The sequence below is a fragment of the Garra rufa genome, chromosome 11 (assembly GCF_049309525.1).
Source record: "Garra rufa chromosome 11, GarRuf1.0, whole genome shotgun sequence".
Classification (NCBI taxonomy): domain Eukaryota; kingdom Metazoa; phylum Chordata; class Actinopteri; order Cypriniformes; family Cyprinidae; genus Garra; species Garra rufa.
The window spans coordinates 27,964,217-27,986,658 of NC_133371.1; the positions used below are offsets into that span (position 1 = coordinate 27,964,217).

Consider the following 22,442-nt stretch of genomic DNA (forward strand, 5'->3'; position numbering starts at 1 on the left):
AACGTGCAAACTCTGCGTTATCAAAAGTCATCAGGTGGAACATCGATGTGTCGCTTATTCAATTATGATTGGCCATTCGCCGCATCGATGATTTTCAGTCCTGACCCTGTGTACTTGTGACGTCGGCCCAGAGACGGAGGCGGAGAAGAGTTACGTTTATTGCTGTATGCTCCGATTCATTCGACCCTTCCTTCGACCGGAGTGAAGTCGGGCAGCAACCTCTAGTGTTTTCGGCTTGAAATAAAAAAAAAAAAACATGGCAGGTTACCTGAAGGTCCTCAGCGCTCTCACTAGGTCCGCGGCCACTCTACCAAAAAACCCCGCCGTTCTTGCTCCAGCTTCTTGCCAGAGTTTGCAACAGAGGAACTGTGAGTTTTCCACTTCCACAATTGTCTGTAGATGTGTCAATAAAGCCGCATTAACCGGCGTTTTAACACCGGTTAATGCTTATCTAAGACGATGGGCTTTTATATTTAAATATCTTTTCACCCCAGCCACTTACCTCATGCTTCTATCTGGGAAAGCCGGTTGCGGTTGTCGTGTTTCTTTCAATTCGCCAGCTTGCATAATTCCATCAGCAGAACGTTATATTCGCGGTGACGTTGTACGTGCAGCGGGAATCGCTCGGCCGCATAGACAGAAGCACGCTCCTTTGTTCGCCTATAAGATGTCTTTTTAAACAAGACCAACACAAAACGACAAATTAGCTTCAATTAAGGCATTATGCTTACGATAGCATTTCTTAAAAGCAAACCTTATCTAAAAACACATCATTGCACGTTTGAACAGTTTGACGTCGTTGCAAGAGAGTGTATTTTTGGCTTGTGACTGTGAGTCGCCCGGATGGGGTGCTCACAGAGACTGCGGAGTGACTTACGAAACCATTCGCGCCTAAAATACCGCTACAAACGTACTTCTGAACATGTAACCAAACAGCTTTGTGATGTAAAATAATTTGTTAATCAATTCCCTGAGTGTTCATATGGAGGTTTGTCTTTTTCCGCTTGTAGTGCCGTATGAAATCATTTCAAGGTCAGCCGGCCTGGTCAGAACCTCTTATTTTACTACTGAGTGCAGATTGAGATGTAATGTAAATGACCAGCGAGCACATTATCTGCTTTGTTAAACATTATATTTGACTACTAGACCTGATTTTATATGCACTATTTGTTATGGAGACTGCATTGATTTTAAAGGTCCCGTTTGATGCAGCAACTGAACTAACGTTAACAGATAATAGATTGTGAGTTATCTTCTGAAACATGCGTTTCAGGGTGTTACTTTGAAACAAGGGACAACTGAAGGGCACTTCACGCACAACTATGAATGAATTAGTAGGAGCTGTCCTTCTCTGTTAGGTAATCAGTTCTCATGGAGGATTGTCCAAATGTTGCTGGTTTACTTGGCGTACACCAGCCCTCATGTCCTCCAGTTCACCTTTGGGCTTTAATCTGAATGGGTTGGGCGTGAGGCTTTGGCACTAAATAGTTGTGCTAATATGCATCACACCCAAGGGTTTTGGATGATTATGGGTCTTTATTTTAGTTTAATATAGGTGAATTGCCAGCCATATTTTATGCAATGCATAACGGTCTGGTGTCAAGAAGTTGTCTTGCATTTCAGGCTTTATTGACAACAGTTCAGGCAAAATGCCAAGCATGGCTTGCATGTTCTCTCTCATTAAAGTCACAAGGTTGGATTTGACTTTTGCCAAGAGGCTTTATGGGTTGTACGGACAGCCGAGAAGCCCACAGCTCTCATTTATTAACCTTTGCGAAGTTTTCTGAAACTTAATTTATCTATATCTACGCCTGAAAATTAATTTTTCATATGTGATGTACTGTCATGTTATATATCATAGACAAACTGGTGGAATTGATTTGTAGATTAAAGATTTGTTCTTTCGAAGTACTGATATATTTTCCACTATTAAGAGAAGCATTTAAGCATTTGCTTTTGTCAACCCAGCCATTTATTTTTAGTCTGTCTGTGGTACAGCATCTTCATAAAATATCTAATTTAGGACACTTTCTCTCCGGGTCACTCTTGAGCTACTTTTGTAGGTCGTCAGTAGGAAAGAGTATAAGAACATTTGCCCAAATGATTTGTGAGGACTCCATGTGAACATACTCCCCTCATGTGTTTTTTAACTACTGACCTTCAAGTGTGGAGCACAAGTGTACACTTATGTTTGCAAATGTCCTTGACAACTAAAAATCAAAGGGTCATGTGGGAGTGATTGCTTGCTATATGATACGCTGGCCACATGGCTTGTGTAGAGGTTTAGATACACGTGGATTAACTTGGCCTTTTGCTTTAGTTATAAGGTCAAAAAAAATTGCAAATAGTTTGCAGACAAATTCTGTGATCTACTCACTGCAGATTTTTTATAATTTGTGTGTAAATTATACTTTTTTTAATGAACTATTTATTTAATGGCTGCACTGACAGTTTACTTGGAAATGTAAAATACTTTTTTGTTGTAAAGATCATTTTAAGAAATATGCATATATAAAACTATTAAGGTTCAGAAATTTGTCACAAGGAAATGTTTTTGAATGGCAAATGAGTCAGATGTCATTCATAAAAGTTGGATGAATCAAGTTAGTGTTGTTTTACTGTCATAACTAAATACTTAAGCTACCACTAAAACGTTTGGGGTCTGTATGTATATTTATTTGGCAAGGATGCGTTAAAAATAATCAACAGTGAGAGTAAAGACATTTTTAATGTTACAAAATAAATGATTTTTTTAAAATAATGCTGTTCTGTTATGAAAAAAATATATCCACAGAAATCATTAAAGGGATAGTTCACTCAAAAATTAAAATTCTGTCATTAATTTCTCACCCTCATGTTGTTCCAAACCCATAAGGCCTTCATTCAACTTCAGAACACAAATTAAGATATTTTTGATCAAATCCAAGAGCCTTCTGACCTTGCATAGACAGCAACACAACTGACATATTTAAGGCCCAGAAATAATATCTTAAATAATATCAAAAATATCTTAATTTGTGTTTTCATTTTTGAGTAAACTATCCTTTTAAGGAGCATAACTGCATTCAACATTAATACATGTTTCTTGAGGCATATATCAGCATATTTGAACGATTTCTGAAAGGTCATGTGACCCTAAAGACTGGAGTTATGGCTGTTGAAAAATTCAGCTTTGCTACCACAGGAATAAATTGCATTTTAAAATATAAAATACGGTTCTTTTAAATAGTAGTAGTATTTAACAATTGTAGTATTTTTACTGTATGCTTGATCACAAATTATTGCACAAGTAAATGCAGGGTTCGTACAAGGTGCCTAAAGTATACTTGAATTTGACTTTTTGAAACTTAAGGCCAATTCCTGAAACGTGCTTGATTTATTAAAAAACAATGTATCTATGAAATAAGCGCATATCTTTTCACTATAAATTCACGCAATTAAATAAAATAAACCTTTTCATCTAATTTCAGTTATGTCATAAAACTAGCAAGGTAAACCTATAGTAATACTGACTTTTTTCTGTAAACATACACATACGCTAATGATGCGAAAAGAGGAACAGATGAACCAAATCAATGTCTTTTTTTTTTTTTTTAGAATTTAGTGGACTTTTGACTTCAAGCAATTAATTTTAATGATTTTAAAAAGCACGTAGTGATGGGCAAAATGGAGCTTTTCGAAACTAAGAATCAGTTAAACCATTGCGTTGCAAAATTATTTACAAAATGGTTTCGAAGTGCTCTAATCTAATTGTGTATCGCACAGCATTTGTTTCAGATTGGGACTTCAAATCGTGTATCGCAAATCATTTGATTTAGATTGGAATTTAGCGTATTGCAAATCATTTGATTTAGATCGTAATGGGTTCGTGAATAATTTCATGAATTGAATGATTCAAATCAAATGATTTGCGATATGTGATTTGAAGTCCCAATCTAGATCAAATGATTTGTGATCCGATCTGATCTGAAATGATGGTTCGCAAATCATTCAGAATGGGACTTCGGAGCATGGTTTTGCAAATCCATGATTAATGATTAAGATCAGAACTTTGGAGCAGGTTTGCAAATCTTTTGCTTTAGATCGGAAATTCACAGTGTGGATCGTGAATCATTTGATTCAGATTGGGGCTTTGTTGTGGGTTTGCGAATCATTTGATTCAGTTCGCAACTATGGAGCACGGATCATAAATTATTTAATTCAGATAAGAATTTCTTTTTTGCGAATCTTTTTTTTTTTTTTTTTTAATTGATTATTATTAAACTGTAGAAAACAAACAATTAAGGCAGTACAATTATAAAAACAAATACAAATCCCTTAAGAAAATTAATCATGGTTTTACTATAGTAAAAGTGTAATACTTTAGTAGTAATACTTTGCATGTGCTTAACTTTATTCTTTCCAAATCAAAAGAAGTAGTGCTTGAAAAGTCCTTGAAAGTCCTGGAATTTCATTTTACAGTATCTGTATGAACCCTGTAAATAGTGTTTTAAAAGCTGCTATTTGTGTTTAAACGCATTTAGAAAAGGTTCCTAAAATAGGTAATGAGGCACTAGCTGAATTCTAGCACAGTCCCAGAGTATCCTCCATTGTACTAAAGTGTAGGAGTAAAGTGGCAGTGTGCTATTTTATGCTCAATACATGTGAAGCATGTCATTTTATCCCATTCAATTGCCAGTAAGAATAACTCCAGTCCATTGGTTTGTAGATCGCATGACGTTGTTCAGCATTCCCTGCAGATTCTATTGCATCGCATGAGTTTTCCAAGAAATTCAGAGGAAACGTGAGCTATCTGCAGTCCATCATGGCAGGTTAGCTCATGCCGCAGCTCAGCATAAATGTATTGTTCATGGGAGGGTTCGTTCGCTATGCAGATGGCTGCTGTGTTGTTAGAAACAGGCCATTGAAGCACGCTTACATAATCCTGCCCGTATACACCCCCCTTTAGCACGCTGTCCCACCGCTTATTACTAGCAAGAGGATTCTTTTTTACCCCAGGATTCCCTGTTTATGTAATTTCTGTTTATGAACCCAGTCAGGTTTCAAGCAAAAGGCCTTACCCATAATGCACTTTTGGTTGTCACAGCTGTGCTAAGCAGTAACTCTATCTGAGAGGGTTTTTTTGGCCTTTGTCTAGCTTAGTGGTGGTGAAATCTTTAATTTGCAGAAATGAAATAGTCCTACTCTTATCTTTATTTAAAGCTCTTGCCTTGCATAAAACACGTAGCAGCATTAGACATCTTTATTCTGTCTGACTTTTAATGTCATGCTGCAATTGTACTTGACTGAAATGTTCAAAGGGTCTGACCTGTGGCTGCTGAAACAGATTGAAGATCAGTAGAGTATGGTAAATGTATTACCCATAGTGCTTATAAAGGAGATTACACCCAGTTTTATTGACAGGATTTTGTCTTTTATGAACTCTTTACTGTTTTTGACAGCTTTGCCGACTCTTTAGATGGAATGGCTCTCTAGCAGGAGCAGGAACTTGGCAAGTGTAACAGTCACTTGATTCGCTCCATGCCTCCCCCTCCTTCCTCTATTTTGTCCCCACTGAGAGAGAAAGAGAGTTAGATGACCTCTACTTGTTTGCTTTAGTGGAAAGGTGGCATAAAAAGGTGTTTGCAACATTAAAGGAAGACATTTAGTTCATGAAATTACTGCAAATTGGTGCTTTTAGCAAGTAGGAGTGGGTGTTATGAGCAATTTAATATCTTTATCATTCCTTCATGGTTTGGAAACACCCTGTACAGTGGGGTTTTGGACAATAATGGCATAAATCCTTTCCATAAATATTTTGTGATGACTTTGCATTGATAATGGACAACGCAATCTAAATTAAAATGAAACAGATGAATTCAGGACATGTCTGTGTACTAATGGGTCTGTTATCTATTAATTTTAATTGGCAATCAGCCAGTAAAGCTATAAAAGTGTGTTGACCCAATAATCTTTGATAATGAAACCTGGGCCAGTTTAATCTGGTAATCGGGCATTACAGCTGCCAAAGGAGTACGTCTGGCTGTCAGATGTTTAGATTGCCATTATTATGTAATAAGATGAAAATCATTACTTCAGTTCTTTAGTGATAATTGCAAGTTAATTCAATAGATTTATGCCAAGAAATCATAAAGGTTTGTGCTGGCCATTGTTCAAAGTGTTGCCTAGGCTGTTTTTAAAATTATGTGCCAATGCCTATTTTTTTCACTTCTCAACGCTTGAGTTGAGATGGTGTATACAGTTTTGTACTTTCAAAGCTCTAACAGGAAATAACACAACCACAGTGCAAACCGTTTCATATGCAAATATTAAGATACTAGTCTATAACTCGTATGACAGCCAACAGCATGTTGCATATATTTATATTTACACTACTGTTCAATAGTTTGGGGTTGGTCTTTTTTCTTTTTTTCTCATGCTCACCAAGGCTGTATGTACACTACCAGTCAAAAGTAAGATTTTTCATGTTTTTAAAAGAAGTTTCTTCTGATTAACAAGCCTGCATTTATTTGATCCTAAGTACAGCAAAACGGTAAAATATTTGTACTATTTGAATATATTTTAAAATGTAATTTATTCCTGTTTGTTTTTTAAGCTGCATTTTAGAATTATTACTCCAGTCACATGATCCTTCAGCAATCATTCTAATATTCTGATTTGCTGCTCAAAAAACATTTATTATTATGTTGAAAACAGCTGAGTAGAATTTTATTTTTCAGGTTTCTTTAATGAATAGAAAGTTCAGAAGAACATTTATCTGGAATAGAAACATTATAGTATTATTTGTAACATCATAAATGTCTTTATTTTCACTTTTGAACAATTTTAAGATCTGTTAATAAAAGTATTAATTATATATATATATATAAAAAAAAATTATACTGACTTCAAGCTTTCGGTATAGCGTATAATGTTTTATGATCTTTCTAATTATCAAATAATCCTGAAAAACATTTACTCGACTGTTTTAAATATAGATAATAATAAAAAGTGTTTTTTGAATAGAAAATCAGCATATTAGAATGATTTCTGAAGGACCATGTGACACAGAAGACTAGAGTAATGATGCTTAAAATTTATATTTGATCTAGGGCTGCACGATTTAGAGAAAAAAAAAATCTAATTGCGATTTTTCTGATCAAAATTGCGATTTAAAATGCGATTTACTACTATTTCATAAAAGAGCTACAGGTTTGATATGGTGGTTTTAACAGCACCAAAGAAAGACCAAGCATAATCACAAAGTATGCTACACTGCTACTGTTTATTTAAAACCTCTTAAACTTTGTTGCCATTTTTTAAATAAAGTTGTCAGTTGTCATTAGGCTTGCCACGATAGACGGTGTTGACGGTGTTACCGGTTTTAAGACGCAACACCGGTGACATCACTTTTCCACCGTGACACCGTCTCCACTTTTTTTTTTTTTTTTTTTTAAGTATTCGTTTTTTTATTAAATATTTATTTGAATTGAATGGAAAATATTATTCTAAATAATTTACTTAAGACGAGAGCATGCAATATAATTAAAAACTGAACATAGCTACAATGCGTCATATTTCATTTATCACGTGAGGAGTTCGCGCTTACATATAATAAACAGCGTAAAAGTTAAGCATGTTTGGCCGAGCCCGGGGCACTCCCCCTGCCCAGGGAGAGGGATGCTGAAAACAAGAGATGATGAAGGTAAGACTGCTTGGCTATTTAAAGGGATTCTCTTGTAGTGCTTGGATACGGAGTGTGATTGCTGATGGTGAATTGGCCGTGTTAATTATCTGTGCGAGGAGTCGAATTTACAGAAAGAGAATGGCGGACGATTTAGTGTCCAAAACCACCTGTTTGGCAATATTTTAGGTTCAAAGTTTTTTTTTTTTTTTTTTTTTTGTAGTTTCGTTGTCGTCCATTAAAACAATTGACGCCGAATTGCCAATTCCCGCAAAACTGAAAGTGAAAGTATAATACGCACGCATTTATAATCTATTTAAAAGCAGTAAAAAGAGCAAACCCCCACCCCCACGGTGATACCGGTATTACCGGTGTTGTCACATGCCGATTAACCGGTGGGGAAATTTCCTCATCGTCACAACCCTAGTTGTCATGACAAATTAAGAAAATAACAACAGTATCTTAAATAAAATAAAATGAACAATTAAAAATATTTTTTATATTTTTTTTTTATATATATATATATATATATATATATATATATTATATATATATATTTATTTATAATAAAATATAATTAAAATCTTAAACTTTGGAATCCACACACTGTAAACAATTAGACACAATGTAAACCAAGAGACATTTTGTTGGGAAGTTGAGCCGCTGCTCCCGCTCATCTTTTCCAAATGGCGTTAACGTTATTTGCTCAGTACATGCAGCAGAGACCTGGGAGTACAGCGGGACCCGACACAACCGAATGCGGCGTGGGACAAAACTTGATGGGCGAGTGTGGGATGCGGGAAAATAAAATGATTCGCGGGACTCCCGCAAAATAGAATTATCTAAACATAAACTATCTAAAAAACAAAACATTGTTATTCATCTATTGCACAAAAGCAGCAAGAACAACTAGTATACAACTTACAACTATGATTAGTAAGCACAAGGATAGGCAGTCATCATCAGAGGTGTTTAAGTTAGAATCCACTCACTGCTCAAAAATTCTTGCACAGTGCTGAATATTGCGAATTAAAACACACAAAGTGTAGACATTGTGAAAGATTCATTGTGCATAATATTCATTGTGTCAGAGCTTTATGAGATCGCGTATGAACTGAGATGTCAGCTTTAAAGAGCTCTGATTGCATTCTGCCATGGATGCACGCAGTAGCTCATGCTTGCTTTTCTGTTAAGAATAACAGTGGTTTGTGAATGAGCGTTTATGCTGGGGTTTTGTGAAACTTACGAGATGTTACAGAACTATTTCATGTAAATTCAATTGGTGTACTGAAAAAAATCTATATGTGGGCTTTTGCGGGCAGGAGCGGGACAAAAAATGAATGTCGAGGCGGGAACGGAACGAGATAACATTTCTGTGGGAGCGGGACTGAAAAATACATCCCGTGCATGTCTCTACATGCAGTGTTAAAATGCCCCCTAATGGTTAAACGCTGCATCAAACGTAATAGAAGCAGGAAGACGTAATATGCACATGAAGCGACCTGTCATAAACGACTTATATGCTTGTTACCACATTTGATAATAAATCGAAATAATCGCAGCTCTTTCAATTTGAAAGTCGCACTCTTTCAAATAGTGATTTCGGTGTAAAAACGATTAATCGTGCAGGCCTAATTTGATCACAGGAATAAATTAAATTTTTAAAATATATTCAAATAGAAATCGGTTATTTTAAATAGTATAAAAAATATTTCAAAATGTTACTTTTTTTGCTGTACTTTGGAATAAATAAATGCAGGCTTGGTGAGCAGAAAAGACTTGTTTAAAAAAACTTTAAAAATCTTAAGGTTCAAAAACATAAAGACATTTATATATAAAAAATAAATAAATATAAATATAAATGTATAAAATGTAACTTATTCCTGTGATGGCAAAACTGAATTTTCAGCATGCTGATTTGGCACTCAAGAAACTGTTCTTTTAATTATTATATTCTAATTTACATTAAAAACAGCTGTGATCTTTAATATGTTGTGGAAATGGTAATATATTTTTTTCAGAATTCTATAAAAATTCAAAAGAACAGCATTTATTGAAAATTGAAAATGTCAAAGAAAAACATTAATGTCACTTTTGATTTACAGTACAGACCAAAAGTTTGGACACGCCTTCTCATTCAGGTGTGTCCAAACTTTTGGTCTGTACTGTAGATATGAATTCAACTGAAAAAAACTTGTGAAAAAATATCTTTCAGGTGGTCAAATAGCAAATAGTGGAGCTCTGCAGCCACCTACTGGTAAAAGTTATTTGTAGTTGTTTTTTTTTACTTTTAAAACTGGATTTTCAAAAGATGGGCAAAAATCTTACACTAAACCATGTGAAATTATCCATGTTAACCCCATGAATTAAAGTTAGAAATGTGGGTCTTTTATAAAGTGAATTTTACATAAAAAGGTAGGCAGTTTTTGTATAATTTTGTATAATATTTATTTATTAATTTATATATATTTAAACAATATCACTAACCCACTGAAAACTGCACAAATGTAGAGTAAAAACTTTAATAAACAGAAAAATATACAGTACAGACCAAAAGTTTGGACATACCTGCTCATTCATTTGAATGAGAAGGTGTGTCCAGACTTTTGGTCTGTACTGTATTTAAGGCAACCTTGCTGAATAAGTGTTCAAAATATTACCTGCATCAAACCTTTGAACGTTAATGTATGATGTGGTCAGATGATAATCTTAATAGCCTTGTACAACAAAATTGGTTTGGATTACAGTATAGCACACACTGTAATTTCACTGTTTTATGTACATCTATGATCATGCACAGTCAAAGATAAAGGTTATTAACAAGATGTATGTAACACACATCCTTGTTTTTTAGGGCCCGAGCACCGATGGTGTGAGGACCCTATTGGATCTGCTCCGTTTATTAGGGCCCGAGCACCGATGGTGTGAGGACCCTATTGGATCTGCTTCGTTTATTATTATTATTATTATTATTATTCTTCTCCAAAATGAATCGCATTTTTGAGGGCTTAGACATACCCGAAAACTCATGAAACTTCGCACACACATCAGACCTGGCGAAAATTTACGTCTGATATGGGTTGCAGAAGTGGGTGTGGCAAAATGGCTCGATAGCGCCACCTTTACACGTTCCGCGGTGTGCGCTTTCAGTTGTGATTCACGTACATGCACGAAAATCGGTACACAAATGTAGCTCACCAATACCTACAAAAAAGCCTCTTGGAGCAAAATTTGACACCCAACAGGAAGTCGGTTATTTTTTATTTTCTTAGCAAAATTTGTGTAATTTTTGCCATTTTCAGGCGTCATACTTGAACGAACTCCTCCTAGAGATTAATTCGGATCAACGGCAAATTTGGTGAGTCTAATCTAAAGCCCTTTGTGGCGTTAAATTGCGAAGATCTAGAGTTTTCATCGGAGGGCGTGTCCGTGGCGGCCTGGCAAATTTCGATGCTTCGCCATGAAAAAGGAAGTTGCTATAACTCAGGCATAAAATGCCCGATCTGCCCCAAACTTCACATGTGTGATAACACTCCTGACCTGATGACATCTACATGCCCATATTCAGTTTTACTCATAGCGCCACCTGCTGGCACCAGAAAGTGTCATGCTGTACTCTGCAACAAACTCCTCCAAAAGATTTAATCAGATCAACACCAAAATCGGTCAGTCTAATAAAAAGGCTTTAACGATGTTAAATTGTGAAGATCTTGAGTTTTCGTTGAAGGGTGTGTCCGTGGCGGCCTGGCAAATTTCGTGGTCTCGCCATGGATATAAAACTTGTTATAACTCAGCCATAAAATGTCCGATTTGCCTCAAACTTCACATGTTCGATAAGAGTCCTGGCCTGAACACATCTGAAGGCCAATATTCTATTATAATCACAGCGCCACCTGTTGGCAATAGGAAATTACTTGTAGCAAACTCCTCCTAGAGATTTAATGATATCAACATTATCTTCAGTCAGTCTGATCTAGAGGTCTTAGAGATGTTAAATTGCGAAGAACTTGAGTTTTCGTTAAAGGGCGTGTCCGTGGCGGCATCACAAAGTTTGATGTTTCGCCATGGACATAGAAGTTGTTATAACTCAGCCATAAAATGTCCGATCTGCCTCAAACTTCACAGGTTTTGTAAGAGTCCTGGCCTGAAGACACCTAAAGGCCAATATTCAGATATTATCATAGCGCCACCTGTTGGCAGCAGGATATATCATATATTTCACTAACTCAAACATACCAAGGTCAATCTGCACCAAACTTTATATGTTTGATGAAAGTGCCAGCCTGAACACATCTACATGCCAATAATCAGTTATAGGCATAGCGCCACCAGCTGGAAGCAGGAAATTTGGCACATTTAAGTGACTTTGACATATTTCTCCTATTTTTACTGTATTAAAAGCATACTACCCACCATTTGCTGTGTTCCTAAAGCCACCGGTCGGCGGTGAGCCCGTGTGCGAGGGCCCGTTCATCGCTGCTTGCAGCTTTAATTATTATTATTATTATTATTCTTCTTCTTCTCCAAAATGAATCGCATTTTAGAGGACCTAAACATTCCCGAAAACTCACAAAACTTTGCACACACATCAAACCTGGCGAAAATTTACGTCTAATTAGGGTTTCAGAAGTGGGTGTGGCAAAATGGCTCAACAGCGCCACCTTTAGACGTTCAGCGGTGTGCGCTTTCAGCTGTGATTCACGTACATGCACGGAAATCGGTACACACATGTAACACACCAAAACCTACAAAAAAGCCTCTTGGAGCAAAATCCGGAACCCAACAGGAAGTCGGTTAATATTAATATTCTCAACAAAATTTGTGTCATTTTTGCCATTTTCAGGCGTCGTACTTGAACGAACTCCTCCTAGAGATTTATTCGGATCAACGCCAAATTTGCAGAGTCTATTCTAAAGCCCTTTGTGACGTTAAATTGTGAAGATCTAGAGTTTTCATCAGAGGGCGTGTCCGTGGCGGCCTCGCAAATTTCGATGTTTCGCCATGAAAAAGGAAGTTGCTATAACTCAGGCATACAATGTCCGATCTGTCCCAAACTTCTCATGTGTGATAACACTCCTGACCTGATGACATCTACATGCCCATATTCAGTTTTACTCATAGCGCCACCTGCTGGCAACAGGAAGTGTCATGCTGTACTCTGCAACAAACTCCTCCAAGAGATTTAATCAGATCAACACCAAAATTGGTCAGTCTAATAAAAAGGCTTTAGTGATGTTAAATTGTGAAGATCTTGAGTTTTCGTTGAAGGGCGTGTCCGTGGCGGCCTGACAAATTTCGAGGTCTCGCCATGGATATAAAACTTGTTATAACTCAGCCATAAAATGTCCGATTTGCCTCAAACTTCACATGTTCGATAAGAGTCCTGGCCTGAACCAATCTGAAGGCATATATTCTATTATAATCACAGCGCCACCTGTTGGCAATAGGAAATGACTTGTACCAAACTCCTCCTAGAGATTTAATGATATCAACATTATATTTGGTCAGTCTGATCTCGAGGCCTTAGAGATGTTAAATTGTGAAGATCTTGAGTTTTCGTTAAAGGGCGTGTCCATGGCGGCCTGACAAAGTTTGATGTTTCGCCATGGACATAAAAGTTGTTATAACTCAGCCATAAAATGTCCGATCTGCCTCAAACTTCACATGTTTGGTAAAAGTCCTGGCCTGAAGACATCTAAAGGCCAATATACAGATATTATTATAGCGCCACCTATTGGCAGCAGGATATATCATATCTTGCACTAACTCACACATACCAAGGTCAATCTGCACCAAACTTCATATGTTTGATCAAAGTGCTGGCCTGAACACATCTACATGTCAATAATCAGTTATAGGCATAGCGCCACCAGCTGGCAGCAGGAAGTTTGGCACATTTAAGTGACTTTGATCTATTTTTCCTACATTTACTGTATTAAAAGCATACTGCCCACCGTTTGCTGTGTTCCTAAAGCCACCGGTCGGCGGTGAGCCCGTGTGCGAGGGCCCGTTCATCGCTGCTTGCAGCTTTAATTATTTTTATTTTTTAAAAACAATTTAAGAGTGTGTAGACTGTGATGATATAATTTATAAGCTCGGCACTGATAGGTAGATAGATAGATAGATAGATGGCTGCAGTGGTATAGAACAAGTGTCGATTTTTATCTATCTGTGATATGATGCGCATTATACATGGGTGTAGTTTGTATATAAGCTCTTCCTTCATGAATATTGATATTTAGAGGGATGAAAGCTGTCAGTGTCAGCATAAAATGACATTTTAGTGGAAGTGATGTTCAGGACTGTTTCTTGCGCAGCCAGAATTTATAACGCCAGCAGTCGCTTTATATGTCTTTGTTATCCACCTTCTTGAGGAACCACTCATTTCCGAGTGTCTCATGAGTAGGAAGTAACAATCTCTTGTTCAAGCCTGAAAGAAAAAACAGCTTATTGAAAAATTGTGTTTGTGTTTCACAGATGCCGATAAACGTATCAAGGTGGCGAAGCCGGTGGTGGAGATGGACGGAGATGAGATGACCAGGATCATCTGGGAGTTCATCAAAGAAAAGGTGCTTAAACGCCAAGCTTGTGAGTGAGTGAGAGAATGAGGGGGAGGGAAGCAATGTCTGTCTAGTCTATTTTTAAAACGGTGACACACACATACTGAGAGAGAAACAGAATGCAGGAGGGAAAGATGTAGAGGGCAAAGGAAAGATAGAAACGGGAGAGTGAGAAGCCTAGACAGGCAAAGACGGAACGAAAATTGGGTTAGACAAGAGTAGAAAGAAAAAAGGCGATTGAAATTGGAAAGGGAATGTGACAGCGTCTCTTGGGAGAATTAACAGACGAGGAGAGAGTAGGGGAGTGATTGGCGTGTTACGCAGATCTCCTTTTTTTTAAAAAGCCAGTGTGATAGGCTTACTGGGAGAGTGTTTACTCATGAAGACCGGGAGATTACGGCCACATCACGCAGGGGGCAGGGCCAGTGTTGAGGTCATTCTCACTGACTGGCTGTCTGCCTCCCTGAGAGAGACAGCAGATGGTGGTGGTGACGTGCCACAAGCTGAAATTATTCTGCCAGTTCTGTGGAGAATCAGAATAGGCTATTTATTTATAGCCAGAAAAACAATGCCATTAATCTAGAGATTATAATAGCTATGGTGTTTAGGCTCAGTCGGAATATAAACGATCATGTGTGGCATAATTTTATAAAATTAGGTAGGAGCAAATATTTTTGACAAAATAACATCACCCTTTTAGGATAAAATAAAATCATCAAATGACTTGATTTACTGTATTTAATCTGTATGTGTGTGTGTGTGTGTGTTTTAATTACTCTGTTTAACCTTTAACATGAAATTTTTGTGTCTAGCTCATTCTGTCCAATGTGAATGTGGAGCTGAAGTATTATGACCTGGGTCTTCCTTACCGTGACCAGACTGATGACCAAGTCACAATCGACTCTGCTTTAGCTACTCAGAAATACAATGTTGCTGTGAAATGCGCCACCATTACTCCTGACGAAGCTAGGGTCGAAGGTACGGCACACCTCAGAAACACTTTCTTGTGATATTTGTTCTAAAGACAGATCGATATATCGGCCATGCTGTACAATGTGCCCATTGTGATGTTATCAACATCAGCTGATAAGTTCTCATGTTTGTATGGAAGCCCTGCACTGATTTAAAAAAAATGTTATTGTGACTTTATCTGGCAATTCTGACTTGTTTTCCTTAGAATTAACATATAAACTTGTAATTGCCAGAAATGAAGTCAAAATTTACAGAAACTTGTAATTCTCACAAATCTGGCATTTTTCTAATTAGTCCTAGTTTATATCTAGCGATTCAAGCTATTTTTCCTCATAACTGTGAGATATAAACTTGCAATTGCAAGAAATAAAGTCAGAATTGTGAGAAACTTGTAATTCTGACTTTTTTTTTCTCTAGTCGATCTCAGTTTATATCTAGCAATTCTGGCTTTTTTTTCTGCAAATTCTGAGATATAAAGTCAGAATTGTGAGAAAATCTCTTAAATCTGAATTTTTTTTTCCCCTGTAAATTTGAGTTTGTATCTAGCAATTCTGGCTATTTTTCCTCAGAATTATGAGATATAAACTTGCAATTGCGAGAAATAAAGTCAGAAATTGTGAGAAACTCGCAATTCTGACAGGGTTTTTCTCTCTCACAAATTTGAGTTTATATTTTGCAATTCTGGCTCTTTGTCATCGATCCAAGTTTATATCTAGCAATTCTGGCTTTTTTTGCTCTCAGAATTCTGAGATATAAAGTCAAAATTGAGGAAAAACCCTAAATTCTGCCCCCCCCCCCCCCTTAGAATTGCGAGATATAGACTTGCAATTGCAAGAAATTAAGTCAGAATTGTGAGAAACTTATGACTTTTTTTCTCACAAAGTCAAGTTTGTATATTGCAGTTCAAATTATTATTATTTTTTTTTTGCAATTGTGAGTTTATTTCTAGAAATTTTGGCTATTTGTCCTCACAATTATGAGATATAAACTCCAATTTTGAGGGTTTTTCAATTCTGACTTACTTGCAGTTGCATTTTATGAAGTCATTTCTGAGGAAAATTTTCTTTAAAGAGTTTATATCTCACTATTCTGACTTTGTCTCAAAATTGCAAGTTTATATCCCAAATTTTGAGAAAAAAAAGAGTCAGAATTGCAAGTTTGTATCACAATTCGAAGGGTAAAAAGTCTGATTTTGCGAGATAAAGTCACAATTACATTTTTTTTATTCAGTGGTGTAAACGGGCTTCCATAAGATTTAATTTGTCTCAGTTTTTCTTTCAGCATATATATATATATATATATATATATATATATATATATATATATATAATATTTGTTTTAAAAATTGTAAATTGAGCAAATGTAAAAAAATAAGTATTCAATTAAACTTGATGTTTGAATTGGTATCATTTTATCATCTTGCTCTAGGTAGCCATCTAAACAAATCTATAATAGTCAAATACTAATTTGAAAACTGGTTTTGACAGAGTTCAACCTGAAGAAAATGTGGAAGAGCCCTAACGGAACCATCAGGAACATTCTGGGCGGCACTGTCTTCCGTGAGCCAATCATTTGCAAGAACATTCCCAGACTTGTTCCTGGCTGGACACAGCCCATCACTATTGGCAGACATGCCCACGGTGACCAGGTCTGCTTTGTTTGGATGAACCTTTTTTTCTTTCTTGTGCATGTACTTATTTCCACTAAACTGCATTTGTCTTGTTATTTTACAGTACAAAGCAACAGACTTTGTTGTGAGCCAACCAGGCAAATTCAAAATGGTCTTCTCTCCAGCTGATGGTAGCAAAACCAAGGAGTGGGAGGTGTTCGATTTCCCTGGTGGTGGCTGTGGAATGGGAATGTACAACACTGACGAGGTCAGTGCACATATGCATATAATGCATTCAAACTGAAATATAAATGCAACACGGAACAAATACTTCTAAACGAACCAAAAACAAAGTAATGACAAGATGCGACGCTATGCGACATTATTTCATGATGGAAACAAGCGTGTATCCAAAACAAAATGAGCAGAGCAATGGGAAAGTAAAGTGCCTTTAATGAGCTCTGTCAGTTTCGCAGGTGGTGAAAATAAAATCACATACATGCAATGAGTGCATTTAGTCCAGCAGACGGCATTAGGTGTATTCAACTTATTCGCTTGAAGTCGAACATACGTTTTCCTTTTGTTTAAAGTGTTCTGTGTGTTCTGTCACAAAATATACGTCATTCAACCTGACCAATTAGATTGGAAATGTATCGCTATGCCTTTAGGTTCAGTATCTTTAGGTTCACTGTCAAAAATGCCAGTGTAAACGCTTAGCGGAACAGGACCAAATGTATCATTTTCCTTTTTGGTCCAGACCAGATGAACCAAACAAACTGAACTACAAGTGTGAACACACTGTTAAACACTGAAGAAGCATTAAGATATCTGTGAGAAGAACAATAACTCTTGTAATCGATACCCACAGTCATAAAAAGGGTACTTTCCTTTACTAAGTAAGTAAGAACCATAAATCTAAAGGAAAATATATATATATATATATATATATATATATATCTCTACAGCACTATTCACATGTTTGGGGTCAGTACGATTCTTTAAGATCTTAATACTTTTATTCAGCATGAAACTAAATTGCAAAAAAAAATCTGAAAAAACTGAAGACATTAATAATGTTACAAGATTTGTCAAAAACATGCTGTTCCTTGGAACTTTGAATCCTTCCAAGAATCCTGAAAAAATAAACCTAAAATGTAAAGCAGCATAACTGTTTTCAACATTAACAGAAATGTTTCTTGAGCAGCAACTCCGCACATTAGAATGATTTCTGAAGGATCATGTAACACTAAAGACTGGCGTAATGCAGGAATTAATCACTTTAAGTATATTAAAATAGAACAGTTACTTTACTGAAATTGAAAAAAAAAATTGATTATTATTGCACAATGAAATAAATGCAGTCTTTGTGAGCTCAAGAGACTTTTTTTCCAAAATAATAATCATATTGACCTCCAAACTTATGTATAAAATAATTTACAAATGAAAGAACGTCATGTTTTAATTACTCTTTCAGTTAGAAATTACTTTTTGTGAATGTGAATCAGCTGATTTAAAAATCCAGTAATCACAAGAGACTAGAAAGGACACCAAAATTGATTTGCTAAAAGGTGGGACCCCTGGCTTTTACACTTCCTAAATTACAGCATCCAGCGGTGTTAAAATGTTCATAGCTTTGAAATGAATCCAAATGTGAACTCAAAACGGTACCTTCCTATCATAAGGGACCTTCCTAATTTCCACTGAAATAAAAAAAACTGGATAATATGAATTTGAAAAATGCCTTTCTTTCTGTTAATGAGCTTATACGAGCTTATACTCTGGTGATTTGTCTTGAAGGTGTAAAAATAACTTCTTAAATTAGAGACATTTTTAGACTGTCTCGTGTATTCTGAGTTTGTATAATTAAGGCCTTTTGACTCAAATTCTGTTATGTTCTGCACTTACACCTCCGGATGGACGAAGTCTAGATAATAGATGACCTCCCTCAGTTCGTGTACCTGCAGTGAACCCTGATGTCCTGAAGTCTTTGTTTGTAGTCAGGGGAATGGTCTGTTTGGCTTTACAACAGATGAGGTGTCTGCCTTCAGGCAGCTCCAGAGGTGGTGCTGCTATGCTCTCTCTTTTTTTTTCTCTCTCTCAAAAGAGATTGACTGAATGAAGTGTCTGTTCATTGTAGGCCGCAAATTGATAGTGCTGAAATTCATTTTTTACACCATTTCCACTTCACATTTGAAGTGAGTGATTTTTGCTCACCCTTCGAAACTATTCAGCCAGCGTTTCCGAATCCAGGTTGGATTCCCCATTGTGAAAGTGGAACATCTATTTTTCCAGCTTGTGTGACATTCTGTCTTTCGTCTCTTTCCAACAGTCCATCACTGGCTTCGCTCACAGCTGCTTCCAGTACGCCATTCAGAAGAAATGGCCTCTCTACATGAGCACTAAGAACACCATCCTGAAGGCTTACGATGGCAGATTCAAGGACATTTTCCAAGAAATCTTTGAGAAGTGAGAAGGATTTTATTTACGCACTTCCGTCATGTGTTTTCAATGAGCGTGTGTTGCTGTGTAATTATGAGATTAGCGCTTTGAGATGCTGTCACAGCGGTGACATGTGAAACTGTACTTTTCTTCTAAAGCAATTTAAATGCAAAACGCTGAACGTCTTTTTTCTGTTTCACGGGTAGAAACTACAAGCCAGAGTTCGACAAGCTGAAGATCTGGTATGAGCACAGGCTCATCGATGACATGGTGGCTCAGGTGCTCAAGTCATCAGGCGCCTTTGTGTGGGCCTGCAAGAACTACGATGGAGATGTACAGTCTGACATCCTTGCTCAGGGTAAATAACAAAAATATGTATTAAAAAAAAAATTCTAATGTTGTACCCATGTTGATCCAGTTAGAACCAGTACTGTTTTATTTTAGTTCATGCGCTAGATTATTTATGGTCTAAACAAATATGATTATGTAAACTCTAAAGACAGAAAAGATTAAAATCGTGCTACTCATGATTAAAGGATGTTGAATATTGTTTGCAGGTTTCGGTTCTTTGGGGCTGATGACCTCTGTGCTGGTGTGTCCTGATGGAAAGACCATTGAGGCTGAGGCTGCTCATGGCACAGTAACCAGGCATTATCGTGAGCACCAGAAAGTATGTGTGTGTTTTAGTTATTTTATGTATTTGAGTTTATTTACTTAATTTTGCTACATATCATCTTCAGCATACCAATTTAGATTATAGAACATTCAGAGTAGTTTGTGTTAAATGTGTAGGTTGTTTAAAAAACAAAAAACAAAAATGAACATTTAAATAAGGTGTGAAATTGAAAAATTAAATAAAACAATAAATAAAGCAAACAGGAGATTCTACAACTGTATTTTTAGATGTGCTATGCCACCTTGTGGTGAGAAGAAAAAATGACAGCCTTAAACAGCAGCATTTGAACACTTAACATTTAACGTTGGTCAAATATTTTATTTTATTATTATTTATTTATTTTCCCAATTGTGCTCCTGAGTTAATTTATAATGTTTAAAGGAAGCATTTGTAATTAAGACATTTTATAATTCTTTTATTTTCATCAAGGCATTAAAGTGAAAAAAAAAAAACACACACATACTGGTCAAAAGATAATTTTTTTAAGAAGTCTCTTCTGCTCACCAAGCCTGCAATTATTTGATCCAAAGTACAGCAAAAACTGTAAAATTGAAATATTTTTATATTATATTATAAATATTTAAAATTTGTATGTATTTTAAAATGTAATTTATTCCTGAATTTCAAAGCCGAATTTTTAGCATCATTGCTCCAGTGACATGATCCTTCAGAAATCATTCTAATATTCTATAATATTCTTGCATGCTGAAAACAGCAGAGTAGAATTTTTTTCCCCAAGTTTCTTTTATGAATAGAAAGTTCAGAAGAACAGCATTTATCTGAAATAGTAATCTTTTGTTACATTATAAATGTCTTTATCATCACTTTTGATCAATTTAAAGCATCCTTGCTAAATAAACATTTATTTCTATAACTTCTTTCTCAAAAAAAACCAAAAAAATAAATTAAACTGACTCCTAGCTTTTGAATGGCATAGTGTATAATGTTACAAAAGCTTTTTATTTGAGAAAAATGCTGATCTTTGGATCTTTCTGTTGATCAAAGAATCCTAAAAAAATACTCCACTGTTTTAAATATTGATAATAAAAATAAAAAAATATTTCTTAAACGGCAAATCAGCATATTTGAATAATTTCTGAAGGATCATGTTACACTGAAGACTGGAGTAATGACGCTGAAAAATTTGCTTTGCTCACAGAAATAAATTACATTTTAAAATATATTCAAATAGAAAACGGTTATTTTAAATAGTGAAAATATTGAAAAATAACAGTTTTTGCTGTACTTTTGATCAAATAAAAGCAGGCTTGGTGAGAAGAATGTTTTGATGTATCAAAGAATCCTTCAAGTAAGTCCTGAATATATTAAGATATTTAAGTCAACATTGATAATATTACAAAATATTTCTTGAGCACAAAACCAGCATATTAGAATGATTTCTAGAGGATCATGTGATACTCAGGACTGGAGTTATGGCTGCTAAAAATTCAGCTGTCAATATTAAAAATATTTCTGTTTTTAATATATTTGTGATCATGTAAATGAAGCCATTTTGTAATTATAATATATAATTAGGTGCAAATACCATTTTTTTTTAACTTGTAATTGCATGAAATATCTGAAATGTAGTGCCTGAACTTGCTGTAAAAAGCATCATAATTTTTATTGTCATTTATCGTAATTGATTTTTAACTTTATTACACAGGGAAGGCCAACTAGCACTAACCCCATTGCCAGTATCTTTGCTTGGACCAGGGGACTGGAGCACCGTGGCAAACTCGATGGAAACCCTGACCTGATCAAGTAAGTCTATACTGTGTGATTTGAAATGTGTCTGTGATTTGTTTCCAATGTAGCAGCATTCCTGTCATGTTGGTAATGTTTAAACTAAGTGTAACTGTTAATCATTGTCCCATTGCCGTGCAGGTTCTCTCAGACTCTAGAACGGGTGTGCGTGGAGACTGTGGAGAGCGGAGTGATGACCAAGGATCTGGCTGGCTGCATTCATGGTCTGGCCAAGTAAGTCTGAGCATATAAAGTGTAATGTCTGACCTCCATTAAAGGACTAGCCATAGTGATAAAACTGCTGACATCAATTGTTACATTTTCTCAAGCGAATATCATTAACATTTGTCTTTGTGTGACCACAGCTGTAAGCTGAACGAGCATTACGTCAACACCACAGACTTCCTAGATGCCATCAAGACGAACCTAGAGAAGGCTCTGGGCAAATGAAGGACAACGGGCCCGGACACCGCGGAGAGCGTCTGTCGTTTTGTACCTCATTTTTAACTTAAAGGTCATGAATACAACGTAATGTATGAAGGGAGGAATAATGAAAACATAGTGATGTTCCTAGCTGTTCTGTTAGCTAATCCTGCTGATGGGTCATCCCATCTCTTCCCGTACGTCCAGGGGTCTATTTTTGTAAGATGAAGTACTGTATGTCAGATACTGTATAAAACCACAGGAGAGAAACCGAGTGCAAAGGCCACATGAAAAACCCTCTAATAAATCTCTGCCACCTGGATCTTTGCTCTTGTGCAGTTCATCACAATAAAC

General features: G+C 36.2%; 1 protein-coding gene across 1 annotated transcript; it reads left to right on the forward strand.

Moving 5' to 3' along the window:
- The first annotated feature begins 178 nt into the window (after positions 1-178).
- Positions 179-22,410, forward strand: idh2 (isocitrate dehydrogenase (NADP(+)) 2). Its single transcript, XM_073850070.1, has 11 exons — positions 179-368; positions 14,141-14,232; positions 15,036-15,201; positions 16,683-16,843; positions 16,929-17,072; positions 19,134-19,270; positions 19,450-19,601; positions 19,801-19,913; positions 21,586-21,683; positions 21,807-21,899; positions 22,031-22,410. The coding sequence occupies exons 1-11, from the start codon at positions 257-259 to the stop codon at positions 22,113-22,115; spliced, it is 1,353 nt and encodes a 450-aa protein (XP_073706171.1). The 5' UTR covers positions 179-256; the 3' UTR covers positions 22,116-22,410.
- The last annotated feature ends 32 nt before the right edge of the window (positions 22,411-22,442 follow it).

Coding starts and splice junctions, on each gene's coding strand:
- idh2 (XM_073850070.1), top strand. CDS start 257: ATGGCAGGTTACCTGAAGGTCCTCAGCGCTCTCACTAGGTCCGCGGCC. Junction 15,202..16,682: donor TGACGAAGCTAGGGTCGAAG/GTACGGCACACC, acceptor TGGTTTTGACAG/AGTTCAACCTGAAGAAAATG. Junction 19,602..19,800: donor GTCTGACATCCTTGCTCAGG/GTAAATAACAAA, acceptor TATTGTTTGCAG/GTTTCGGTTCTTTGGGGCTG.